Source organism: Toxotes jaculatrix, chromosome 6 (genome assembly GCF_017976425.1).
Source record: "Toxotes jaculatrix isolate fToxJac2 chromosome 6, fToxJac2.pri, whole genome shotgun sequence".
NCBI classification, from domain to species: Eukaryota; Metazoa; Chordata; class Actinopteri; family Toxotidae; genus Toxotes; species Toxotes jaculatrix.
In genome coordinates, this window is record NC_054399.1 from 27487713 (window position 1) to 27501335 (window position 13623).

A 13623-nucleotide genomic window follows, 5' to 3' on the forward strand; every position below is an offset into this window, starting at 1 on the left:
TCCGGAGATTTGTGGCCAATATTATCTGCTTTAGTGGCCCATTATGGCTGCCTAATATCACACTGTAAATCAGCAGGGTAATTTTCCACCAGTGACTGGGCAGGACAGGTACAGTAGCGATGCACTGCAACGAGTGCAGAGGAGGGCAGGTGAGGAGGACGGATGGGAGGGCAGGGCAAGGGCACGATGAAAGGGCTTCACTGCAGGATGACAATGAAAATAGGAGGACAGAAACAGCTGACTGAAAGGGGCTGGGCGTGCCATTTAAAAATTAAAAGGACGTAATGTGTTCTGAAATGACCTGAGCTATCACTGGGAGAAAGGGAAAACAGTATTTTAGTCCTGACTGATAATTAAGTTTTGTTTATTGGGGTTTTTTTTTTTTTTGGTTGTTGTTCTTTATCAGACTTATAAATGGGTTATAATGAAGAAGCTGTGACTTAAAATAAGCTGTAAAGAGACAGGGACTGGAAGGAGCAGAGAAAACATAAAAACATAAGGCTGCAGACATAAAGCTCCAGTTAGTGTTTTCTGAATTAACAGTGAATCAAAACTGTGAAGGTTCTTAGTCATCTAGATCATGGTTCTCTGGGAATCTAATAGGCTTCTTCTTTTCTGACTGTCTGGTGGGGAGACCCAGGTATTGATCCTTGGTAGGATCGTTAACCAGTTGATACCACTTATTGGTCAGTGCTCTTGGGTGTTGTGACGACTGTGGTCAAATTCGTTAAAGTCACCTGGGGTCAGGAGTGAATGACGTTCGAGTTATCAGAACCCTGCAACACTGAGCTTACTAAGTGCCTACAAGTGCCCAAGACCCAAGAAAAGGAACACCATCATTTGAAGAACGGGCTCACAGGGCCAACTCATCAGGACAAGACTCAGCAGTTTTCTTACACCTTAAAGACAGAGGACGCTCTTTTAGTGACAACAATGTTTGCATTTTGGACAGGGAGGACAGGTGATTTGAAAGAAGAGTGAGGCCATCTACAGAGAAACTGTCCCCCAACAGAAGAGGAGGTCTCAGGGACCACCTGTCCCCCACCTACAATGCTATCCTTTCACTCCTTTCCAGGAAACTCCACAGCCGTCCACACTTGGCCTCAGGTGACTCCAACGACCATTGTTCACTCCTGACCCCAGGTGACTTCAACGGCCCTGACGACAGTTGTCACAACACCCAGGAGCACTGGGTGCCATTTGAAAGAAGACACTACAAATGAACCTGCAGAGAATTATCCCCACTCACTGTTTTGAAAGCACAGCTCTCAAATTCCTCTCTCACCAGCCATTTGCGAGCAGCAGTTGGCCATTCTCCGAATTAAAAAAAAGCTCCGATGAACCTACTGTTCAGTAGCAAATGGCACACAGACAAAGACAGCAATTAGCAGGTAAAGAGCCAGATATTTCCCACAGGAACTGGCTGGAGAGCAAAAAAAAAACTGAGCTTAAAGGTTAACAGACATTGGATTTCTGGATTCATCAGATAAGATGGACAAAACCAGGAATGAATCAAAGGAATGCTCATTTTGTTTCATGTCTTCTGGGTATGGTTCAGATCTAGTCACCACAGAACACAGGGAGGCATCTTAACTTTGAGCCACAAGCTTCTTAGTCACCACACACATACAAACACTTAACAACCACACAGACACCGCGTGCACAAAGTACTGCACATACACACACTGTCTCACTGAGCTTCTCAGTGAGACTTCTCTTACAGTATTAGGTGAACTGGATAGTCTCTGAAGTCATTAGCATGTTAATGTGAACTCAGCCTGTTGTGTGGGTTGTGATGTGCCTTATTTTACTATTCATATTATATGGTTATTATTTATTAGTCCATGTATCATTCTTTGTAGCATCTTGCATGTTTTCCCTAACTATGTTTTTAATCGTCTTTCTTTTTTTTTTCATAAGTTTACTGAGTGAAACGTTCTAAGTATTTCTTTAATAAAGGTTGTAATGGGTTTGACACAGACCAGTGGCGTGTCCAAAGCCCTTTGCCATAGCCGTAAACTGTGGCTATGGCCTAACCAGACAGTGAGTCAGAGGTCTGATAACGAACTCAGTAATCTGAGTCTTTGTAGTCGCCTCCTCTCTTTAACCACTACCTTCAGAGTGAGGGTATTTGTGGAACACTGGACTAGTACATCCAGTTCCTGCAATGTTTTCCTGCACTGAGTTACTGATGTGAATAGTGTTTTTTTTTGTTTGTTTGTTTTTTAAATTCATACACATCTGGATCATGTTTATGATGGCAGGCAGTCATAGAAGTAAAGCCATAAATTTTCTGTATGGAGGCAGCTCATGTTTAATTTTCTAACTGAATACATTTGCTCACTGTTGCTGTGGCTAGCATGACTAATACAGCAACATTTGAAAAACCAGTGAGGAAAAGAGTTTAATAGAATTAAGTAAACAATTCCACCAAATACTGAATCAGTAATTCAATTCTGAATCGGTAATGTCAGGGCAGAATAAATATTCATTTTACAGCATTGGGCAGAAGATCATTGATCAAGGATAAAGTTTTATAAATTAAATAAAAAATCCATTATCTTTAAATATTTAAAGACACTTGATGCAAGCACAGCAGCTCTGAAAGCTGATTAGTTCTGTTTTCTCCTTCAGTGGCACAAGCCTGACTCTCATTTAGAGCAGGACACTGTAGGCTTCATCGATGAAAACCATGACAAAATATATTCTTCTAAACAATTCCAAAGTTCCACAGTTAAAATGGAACTATATATATATATATATGAAGACAAATGAACACTTACTAAAGCAAGTCTTACGCACATCACATATCCTCAACTATGATCTGTAGGAGTGTACCAGCAGGTGTACTGTACCTTTGTTGCCATGGTAACAGCAATACACATGGTTAAAGTTGTGGAACAGTCATGGCCAAAAGAAAAAGGAACTGACTATTGGTTTTCTCTGTTTTCTCTGTTCATTCATCCACTCAAACGTCCTCTTGACATGGACTTTGTCACTCTATATACCACATCACCTGACATAGTAGTAATGATATCCTGTCATTACTACTATGGCCACTAGAGGTCAGCTGACAATAAAACATGAAAATGCCTCACGATAAGCTGTTTCCACATATGACCTGTGAACTTTTTTTTTTTTTTTCAGGTGAGAGTCCCGACACTCCACATGCTCCTTATTGGTAAAACAACGCTGTCCACCATCCAAACCTATGACAGCACTTCTTTAAAAGCTGATGTACAGTGGTGGAAAAAGGTTTTCGGACACCCTTAAAATTTTACACAATCTCAAATATTATCATGAAATATTCGCAGAAAAATCTTTTTTGTATTTCACAAGGTGTGGCTGCATCAGACAGACACAAACAAAACAATTTCTTTTGTTTATTGTTATCAAGAAAAAAAATAGCAAAACTAAATTCTTGATGGTGTCAACATGTCAGTTCTCAACATTGTCGGTATCAAAGTTAACAAATAGCAAAGAATGTGTTCAAAACTGAAGAAAAAATAAACCATAACATAAAATGAATATTTAGTACTCCTGCCATTAGCACGCAGTAGCGCTTTAATCCTGGCTGGCATGTTCTCCACGAGCCTTTCACACTGTTGAGGGGGAATCTTCTCCCATTCTTCTTGAACTACTGTTTTTAATTCTTCCAAATTCTTTGGTTTCCGCATTGAAACAGATCTTTTGATAATCCAGCAAAGATTTTCAATGGGGCTCATGTCCAGGGATTGAGCTGGCCACTCTAAGATCTGGATATTGTGCTCCTGCAGCCAAGTTCTACTTGACCTGGATCTTGCTGAAACATCCAGTTTCGACCTCCAAGGAACAGTGCATGTGCAGAAGGGAGCGTGTGGGTTTGGAGAATGGCACAATACTTAGCAATGTGTAGTTCAATGTGCCATCACAGACAGTGAGGTGAACAGCGCCAGCAGCACTCATACATCACCAAACCATGATACTGCCTCCACCATGATTGACAGTAGGTACTGTACATGCTGGAGATAATGCCTCACCTGGCCTTCTGCGTACCCTCACACTAGCATGAGGAGCATTAAGCTGGAAACTGGACTCATCCCACCACAGAATCTTCTTCCAGTTCCTGGCTGTCCAGTCGTTGTGTGCTTGGGCCCAGTGGTGCCGAGCTAACCTGTGCCTCTCATTGATCAGGGGCTTCTTTACAGCCTTGCAGGACCTTAAGCCATGATGTAGGAGTCAGCCACGCACAGTGTGGGTGGAACACTGGACACCAGACACTGTTGCTGAAGCTCACGTGATGTCATTCGGCGGTTTTCCCTGCACATGTGGATCAGGATGCTGTTATTTCTCGCTGAAGACACTCTTGGATGCCCAGATCGTGGTTTGTCTTCCAAGCTGTTTGTTTGTTTATATTTCTGCAGTGTTTATCCAACTGCTGAAGGACTGCATCTGCACTTTCTGGCTATCTGGCGGCAGCTGTGCCCTTCCTGGCTGAGAATCTTTATCTTTAGGCGTGTTTCTTGTGTTGAGTTCCTTGTTCCTTTCAAATGTGCTGGCTTTATATAGATACAAAGCACTCTAACAAAAATTGTCTTCAATAAAAGGGATGATCTTCATTAGTGGGTCAGTGGTACTACAATACTCAAAATTTCTTAAGTATTTTTATGGAGCTAATCAATTTTAAGTTTTTAATGGCTGATTTTAGGATTGTTTTAGTATTGTGGCTGTGACTGTACAAAAACAAATTTTTGAAAAACTTAAGAGTGATTTTTAATGCAATATATCACAAATACATGGGGTGTCCAAAAACTTTTTTCCACCACTGTAGCCGTAGAATAAATAAGTTTGCTTTGTGGCTATACTGGCAAAGACTGGAAACAGGAAAAGACGGATATCCAGACTCTCTGAAGGTAAACACATACACACAATCTGTCTACCATCACTTTTGAGCTCACTAATTAACACTTTATATCTTATTTGTACAATCTATACAAATATTCAAGTCAATTTGTCATTTTTCGGGGGTTATGATCTGGACTATTTCTTGGCTGGGAGAAGTACATTTCTGGAGTCTCCCACACTGGTTTCCTGGCAACTGCTCTCAGGGCCAGGTTCACCATTTCCAACTTCTTCCAGTCTTTGTGCTCAGCTAAGCTAATGGCGACTTGCTGTTGCCATATATGAGACAGACAGATATGACAGTCGTATCGATCTTTTCATCTAACTCTCAGTCAGTAAAAGGATGAGTATATTTCCCAAAATGCTGAACTATTGCTTTAATCTTATCTATAATTTCTACTGCTTGCCTTAAGATAAACCAAGATGGTAATCAGTATTTTACTGAAGTAAGAACATAGCTCTTGCTCTGCAGTGGAGAGAACAAGTAGCTGCAATAATGTAAAGTAAGACCGACAGTAAGTGAGCAGCTCTGTTCAAACAGCCAGGGTGTGGGAATGATAGCTGGATTTACTGAGTAAATGCAATGTGTATTCTGGGCACAAACAATCAAACACTGCCTTTTCTGCTCATCTTTCCACAGAAAGGAGCACAATGGTAACTTTAAATATCAAAGAAGACAAGACCTGTACCATCAGTAGTACTGAAAATAAATAAAAATTAAAAGTGCACAAACCGACAGAAAGTGGCTAAAATGTCTAAAGTCTTTTTTGACCAAAATGAGACAAAAGCTAATAATAATCAGGTGCCAAAGTGTCAGGACTCTGTCTGTCACTGCTCTGTCAAATATACTGAGACAAGCAATTTTTGCTTCAAGTCAAATCTTCAAAGGATTTGTACAAACCTGGGTTCCTCTTTCCTTTCAGGTATCCCACAACGTTGTAGATTTTCTTGTAGGATAGCTGGTTTCCAACAGTCAGTGTAATCTTCTTGCGCTCTGCGAAAAAGAATGAAGCAAAGTCAAGATGAGCAACAGTGGAAAAAAACTTTCTGAAATTCCCTTTAAGTGATTTCAAGAATGATACTAATATTGACCATCCTTGGCCATTTTGTTGACATTATACACTGAGTGATACTGCAGAATTTCACTCAGATGGTGATATGATACGATGCTGAACACTCATTCTGATAGTAGATACCCAGAAAGAGGACGCTAGGCTATTTGGGAATTCATGTTTCCAAACTGCCTTTAGGCTGAGTAAACTGAAGGAGGCCCTACCTGGAGAGAAACAAACAGAAATCAGAAGAAATTTGTGATGAGCCATTTAAGAGTCATCCGCAGTGTGTGATTGCTCAGGTTAAAAACACACTCTTCAAATACAGGGCGGAAAAATAAAACCAGCCACTTGCCAATCAACAGGTTACTTTTAGGCAGCGCTGTCTGATTCACCCACTCTGTCAGCCACTTTATCCCAAAACCTTTGATTGTATCTGAATCTCACCTCCTACAAAATATGTTTATATAATACTTTGCCAGGTTTTGGAAGAAACATGCTGCCTGGATTACATTCACTGGCAATGTTTTTTCTTTTTCAATCCATACAGTCTGACACTCTTTCACTGCACAGAAGTAAAAGGAGGACATAGGATTGGAGTCATAGTCAACATTTGTGCAAAGTTTGAAGACCATCCAGACATAAAAGGAACATAAGGTCACAGTGACCTTGATCTTTGACCTTTGACCTCCAAAGTCTGCTCAGTGCATCCTTGAGCCCGAAAACATAATGCCTCTGGCCTTGGCTCTCGTTAGCGTGGAGGCATATACATGTGTTTACAGTTATACATGATTTATCATATGGGTTTTCCAGCTTTAAGAACAGATCAACTAGATAAGCTGACACCACCAAAATGTTAAAGTTCATGTACAATAAGTACAAACCCAGACACACTCTCACATCCCCAGTGCTTTTCTTTCAGATTCCCTTTGTCTCACTCTCAAGGAATAATTGGACTCTGTTGAGTGGATGAGAGCTGAATGAGAGCTCTGATACACACACACACACATGAAAAAGCTAATTTTAAAGAGGAAAACACTCTTCATAAGTACTCTGTGTGAATTCTCTGTTTTCAAAGTTATTTTATTCCAAATGAGCATTGTCAGACAGTGAGGCATGATATAGAGCAAGACTGTACACTACACCATGAAATCTGTGCAACCACTGAGAAGAATGCACAGTACAGAGTAAACAGGTTTCTCTGAAGTGAGAGTTGGAAGTGACGGTCTAAGCTTTATGTTGTGGGAAGATCAGGGAGGTCAAATGAAAAGGGTCAAACATCATGTTTAACAAGTGAGCGTCATACAAGAGGAGGTGGTTCCAGGGTCACCCAACCCTAAAGGATTCATCCTCTAGGGAACATGAATATATTCACTGAACATCACAGTGAATTGCAAAAAGTCTCAATCCAGAATCATTACAGCTCATCTGCTGTATCACAGAGAGATCGGTGTGTCTGTGTCGTATTATATCATAATTTAAAGGTGTTTCTGTCAGTCTACCTAACTGCCTCATTTTAGAAAGAGAAGCGAATATGAAGGTTGAGCTCTAAGTTCATGAAAAAGTATCTGCACTGTGTATGCTAACTGGCTAATTAAGTTGCCAGTTGGAGGAATATTAAAATAATTTGTGTTTCTGTCTGTTCTGATCAAACTGTTCCCACTTCTGTGAGCGTGTGTGTGTGATAGCGTGTGTGTGTGTAACTTCTCTGCATCACTCTTGGCCAATTAGAGAACAATGGCTGTGATGAGTGGCTTTTAATAGTAATCATGCTACATAGTCACTTGAAAGAACAACTTAGCGAGATCTCGCTCCCTTCACGCTGACTCATTCCCTCAGCCGTACAGTTCTCCCTTACACAGCTTAGAGTTTCACTGTAAACTTTGATGTTGTTTTTCAAATTCTTCTAACTGAAACCGCCTTTATCTGAAGCATTATTGTGCTCGTATGAGATGCTAACCCTCAGCTGTTAACTGTTCATTTGATTGACATGCCACAGGAAATAGAATAGATCTGCTAAATTATTTTATTTTATTATTTTTTTACATGACATGATCACTGATTATTGTGAAATGTACTAACCTAGTTTGGGACTCTCTCTTCCCCTTCCTATATGCTGAGATGTTAATGTTTTACCAGAAAAGACTTAAAGAATTATGACTAATTATTTGGTTTGGATATTATATATCGGGTTAACATCCACATATCTAATTAATAGAAGTGTACAGCTGTTTCCTTAACCTTATCCTTACGCTTTTCAGTGGGATGAACCTGAAACTGCCTCCCACTCAGTGGAACAGACAGTAGAAACCTTGTCTTAGTTTCCAACTTGGTATACTGATTTAAAAGACGTTTCCAAGGTAATATATGAAGCCTGTAAAGAAGACATTAATTTCCATGTAAAGGTGTATTGCATACGCACTATATGACATATTCACACTATTTTGTTGACTGATTTTTGGTGCTGGTTTGATGCGAGAAAATTCAGAATAATGTTTCACACTCATCACATGTTTTAGCCTTCACAATGTGTTTTAGTGACAAACACCAAAAGCAACTGTATGTTCTCATCCTACTCTTAGATTAACCCTAAAGAGAGAAGAACAACAACCAAAATGACCTCAAACAGAAACAATGTCCTAGATGTGAAGGTCTGAAATTCAGACTGGCTAACTCACAAAGACAACAAAAGAAGCCCAGACTCAAACATCTCACACGCAGACACACACACACACACTGTACAGTGCCATACGATGCATTTGACAGAGCAGTCACTGGATTTTGTGTCTGCCAGCTCTGCTTCCTTGCTGGACAGCTGTGAGCTCTAGGGGGGGTTGATGGCTGGATATCTGAGGGAAATACAGACGAGGTGCCAGTAAAGATGTGAAGCGGGGGCTCAAACTGTGTGTGACAGAGGTCCCCTGCCTACAGCACCACGCTACACCATGACAGCCCACTTTTCCTGCTCTGCTCCTGTCCTTCGTCCCTGCCTGCCCGTTCGGCCTCCTGCTCCTGTTTAATACTTTATAAAAATTCACTGCTTTCTCTCATAGGCGCCACATAACCCATTTATCACTTTTGACACTGGCACAAATGACTTTGGCTAAAGAGCAGGGATGGAACATGTGGCCCGTTTGTGTATTCAATCTGCAGACGTACGCAGCGAGAGAGATTTGTCATAGAGTAATTCCCCTTCATGATGAATGGGTTTACAGATGGGGCTGTTTCTACAGGTAAGAGGTGACTCTGAGTTAAGTTCTGAGAGATGATGAAAATATTTAAAGGGGCTACAGTGTATGTCTGACTTTTGAAAGCTAAATGAAATGTGAAAAGTGAAAGCGGACATTTCCATAGCCCCTATCTGTGTGTTTTTATCAAAGGATGGCATAATTTTCTACCTGCTGCTTTAAAAATAACAGTGAAAGAGTGAATGTGGTGGGATCAGTGGTGGGATCTGTCCTAATTTCACCAAGCATGTCAGACGCAAAGGAATTGTGATGTGACCAGCAGTGCTACACTGTCCCAAGCATTTTGCACCATATACTCCCAGTAGATTTCCTGATTTCCCCCTGTAAGCAGCAGGGTGGCAGAGTGGTTAGAAAGGCTGCCTGTCATGGACACAGGTCCACCCCCCTCCACAGCCTTTCAGTCTTGGAAACAGACCCTCAAACAAGATATTTAACCTCTGTCTGCTCCAGGAACCATCACCCATGACTGATCCTGAAAAAACAGAACTTTATCTGACAAGTCCTCATGTGAAACAAAACTACAAAATAGGCCATGTTGTTGCCTTTCAAAACAACCTACATAACTGCTACAAAGTTCACATGTGTCTATCTATTATATCAAGACATGTTATGTCCTTGGTTAATTTATGGAATTAGCTAGATGAATTACTTATTTTGTTTTTGAGTTAGATGAGACAAGTCTATATTTTGGCTGACAACAAAAAATGTCCCATTTCTGGATAGCTCAGCAGTCCCCAGTAATATGTCTAATCACACACAGACATGATTGATATAGATCTTGTCATCTTAGCCCAAAATAGCGTGCATAAGAATGTTCCTAAAACAGTCTTCACCTGGTAAAATACTTATTGACATTTTTAGAAAATAACTTTTCAAACAATCTCACAATCAACAATCACTCTGATGTAGCACCAAAGCAATATCTCTGAAAAAATGTATTCCATAGTATGCTTTCATCCTAAGGCTGAAGGTGGTGGAGCACCACATCAGTATAGTATACAGGTGACTGGTCAATGTGCAGGTGGATAAGTTGGGGATAAGGTTGTTTTACAGGAATAAGATGAACATGGAGCTACTGCTTATACCAATGATTGTAACAATAACTGACATGTTTTAATGAATTATAAAGTGGTATCTGCAGTGACTTGTTAGTGACAGTGTGACAGTCATTCTTCAACATAGTAACAAAGACAAATGACTGAATCATTCCTTTAAAAAAGGTGCTAAGGGCTTAAAAAAAGATGCCCATTCATTTATGATGATGTTTTGCTCCCATAACAACCTTTCTGCTTTTTAGCACCATCAAATACAATGTGTATTATAGTATCATGTATAAATTGAATTTCCCCTTCAAGGGATCAATAAAGGTACATCTTATCTTATTTTATCGTATTACTCATATTACTGTGGTGATGGCATCAACAACTTTGAAAGACTACCTGTTGCCACCAGAAATTAATCACATCTTGCAATAAAGCAAGCTGATTTTTTATCACCCATGGACCCATACATTTAAAGCATAAGTGCCATCTAATGAAAAGAGCTGATATATAATCATAGAGTCTAAATTCAGAAGCATCTCAGTGCCATTCTCTGCAGGGTATTAAATGCAGAGTTGAGAAGAAAAATCAGTAAGTGAATGTCGGAAACCTGCACACAGCAATCAATAGTGGTGTAATTAAAGGGCCTGGGAGTCCTTTCTATAAAGCCATTTCAAGTTGTTCTGCTTCGCTCGCCTCTCCCTCCACGGCCTTGCAATGTAATTGCCACGGAAATTTGTTACACTTTTGGCGTTTGTTCTGAGTGGGAGAGAGAGAGAGAAAGATAGAATGTGAGAGAAAGAAAGAAAGAGTGGCATGAGTGGAAAAATTAAGAGAGAAGGAAACGAGACAAAGAAGGAATTCAGGCACAGTTGACCTGCTGAAGTCACATTCTTTAGCTTTGACTTTTCTACAGCATTAATTGGGTAAAGATGAATGTGTGGGATTGTGTGTGTGTGTGTGTGTATGTATGAGAGAGAGAGAGAGAGAGAGCGAGAGAGAGAGAGAGAGAGAGAGAGAGAGAGAGTGAATAGCACACTGCTTGCATCTTTGGCCTCTCCACAGTTGAATCCTTTATGATATAGGATAATATCAAAGATTTATATCTGCCACCACCAGTAAAATATATCAAAATAAATATAGAGATGCAGTTTTAATATTGCTGTAAAGCTATATCTGAGACCAAAACACACAAGCCGTTGCTTTACATTCTACACCTTGAAGCCACAACATAGCCAAAGGATTGAGGACTAGTCCCAGCTCTATTTTCATCAAAGCACCTGATACTCACTTTGGTAAAGCATGAACATGCTTCTCAGCAGCAGGATCATACGTGTGTTTGTGTGTGTGTGTATTTATGTCTGTGTCTAAGTGTGTAAATGTGTGTGTACAATCCGTCAGGCTTGCCAGGGTAAACAGGGGCTAGCAACACGCCTTAGAGGTAGTGATGGACTAGCTTGGTAACTGTCTGGTCAACAGACAGACCACTGAGATGGAGTCGGAGCCAAAGCCCCAAGGCCTGATGGGGACACGGTGTGTTCAGTGAATTCATCAATCTAAAAGGGCTGAGGAGATGAGAGAGGAGGACACGCTCTCTCAGACACACTCAGACACACACACACCCACACACACACACACATGACCACAGACATGAGGAACACACAAGGTATTCTTTCAGGTGAGCACATAGACAGAAAACACTGTAGCTGCTGAAACACTAATGCAAATAATTTTTCCAAATAATTTTCCAAATGCAAAAAACAGGAAAAGGAATATATACAGCAGCCAAACGCATCAAAACCCTGCTTACAACATTGACATATATTGTATACTTGTAGGGAATAACTATATTCTTAGCACAATATACAGTAAAGTGTGGAATAAATACTAGAACATTTCTCTGTGCTCTCTTAGTGTGTGCTTGAGTAATCTTTTCTTGCTAGCTGCTTGGATATGCTAGATATCATTTCCATTTCAGAGCTGTAGCTCATGTGTTGCTATGTGTCCATACACTGTTAACTTGTGTTTAGCAGACTGATGCTAAATAGTTGGTAAGATGCCCCATGAGCCTTATGTATTCATGCATTTTTGCATGTGATTTGACAACGTTACAAGAAATGTGAGGAAGAATAATAATAAAAGGAATATAAAGTATGCTGGAGGGCAATAATAATTAATACTATCCACTGATAGAATTTACATGGGCAAGAGTCTTTAAAAAAATTTTAAATTAACAACTGGACATCACATATGTCAAAAAAACACGAATAGAGATGCATAAATTAGTACACACACATGCACACATAATGCTGAGTGTAATGTGAGGGTGGCTGCATCATCTCTTTAAGGTCTGGCGATCTCCATGGAGACCCCCTGAGCAATTAACCAATGGCCAGCCAATACAGCCAGCCTTAATTGAATGGGAATTAAAAGTGAAAAATAAGGAGAAAAGGAATTAAAAAGAGAAGGGAAAAAAAATGAAAGGAGTCAGACAGATGGAAACAAATGATACTGGGATCCCAAGAGTGGTCAGAGGTGCAGCCAATCGATTGGAGACAGATTACATCTCTCTCGCGTGCTCTCTCTCTCTCTGTCTTCCCTTTTGTCTCTCCGTCTCTCAGGCCCATTCTCTCCCTCTTTCGAGCTCATTTGATGTAATGGAAACACTTCAAAAAGAAGCCTACCTTGCAGAACCATTGGATCTACATTAAGCTTGAACTACACAGATGCTTCTCTTCAGAGAGCTTGGGACACACACACACACACACACACACACACACACACACACACACAAAATGTTCACTCCAAAACCAACAGTACCTCTGCCAGAGCTGGAACAGCATCTGACACACTATTTAGATCATGTGACACACAAAAAATATCCACTGACAGAACTATACAGTACTACTTAAAAAAAACAAACAAAAACAAAACAGCATTTATATAACTGAGAGCCTTGAACCGCTACAAAGACAGAAAACCAAGATACACTGAAAGTACACCAAAGTTTATACAAACCAAAAAGCGGCCAAAATTGTCAGGTAAGAGACACTCAGAAAAACAATTTGACACCAAAAAAAACCTTACAATTCAATACTACTGAAATCTTCTAAAATAGCACTAACACCGTGGGCTTCAAGCTCACAACTGAAAACAATACTGAGGCAAGAGGAGCACACACATACACAATCAGCCCCCTGCACTCAGGGATCAATTGTACTCATGTCTGTGGCCGCTGGTTTTTGGAGGTGCATCACTGATTGTCTGTGTGACTCACTCGGGCAGCATGGGTGCATAACAGTGACAAACTCTGTGTGTGTGTGTGTGGGTGTGTGTGTGTGTGTGTGTGTGTGTGTGTGTGTGTGTGTGTGTGTGTGTGTGTGACTGTTATCTGTGCAACAT

At 40.4% G+C, this 13623-nt stretch overlaps 1 protein-coding gene across 1 annotated transcript in view; it reads right to left on the reverse strand.

Annotated features, from left to right (window-relative positions):
• The window catches only part of LOC121182863 (inactive N-acetylated-alpha-linked acidic dipeptidase-like protein 2), a 301943-nt gene that overhangs the window by 148899 nt on the left and 139421 nt on the right, over window positions 1-13623 (reverse strand). The window contains exon 9 of the mRNA XM_041039484.1: window positions 5783-5875. Coding sequence (XP_040895418.1) covers window positions 5783-5875 — 93 coding nt within the window. The remainder of the gene's footprint in view (window positions 1-5782; window positions 5876-13623) is intronic.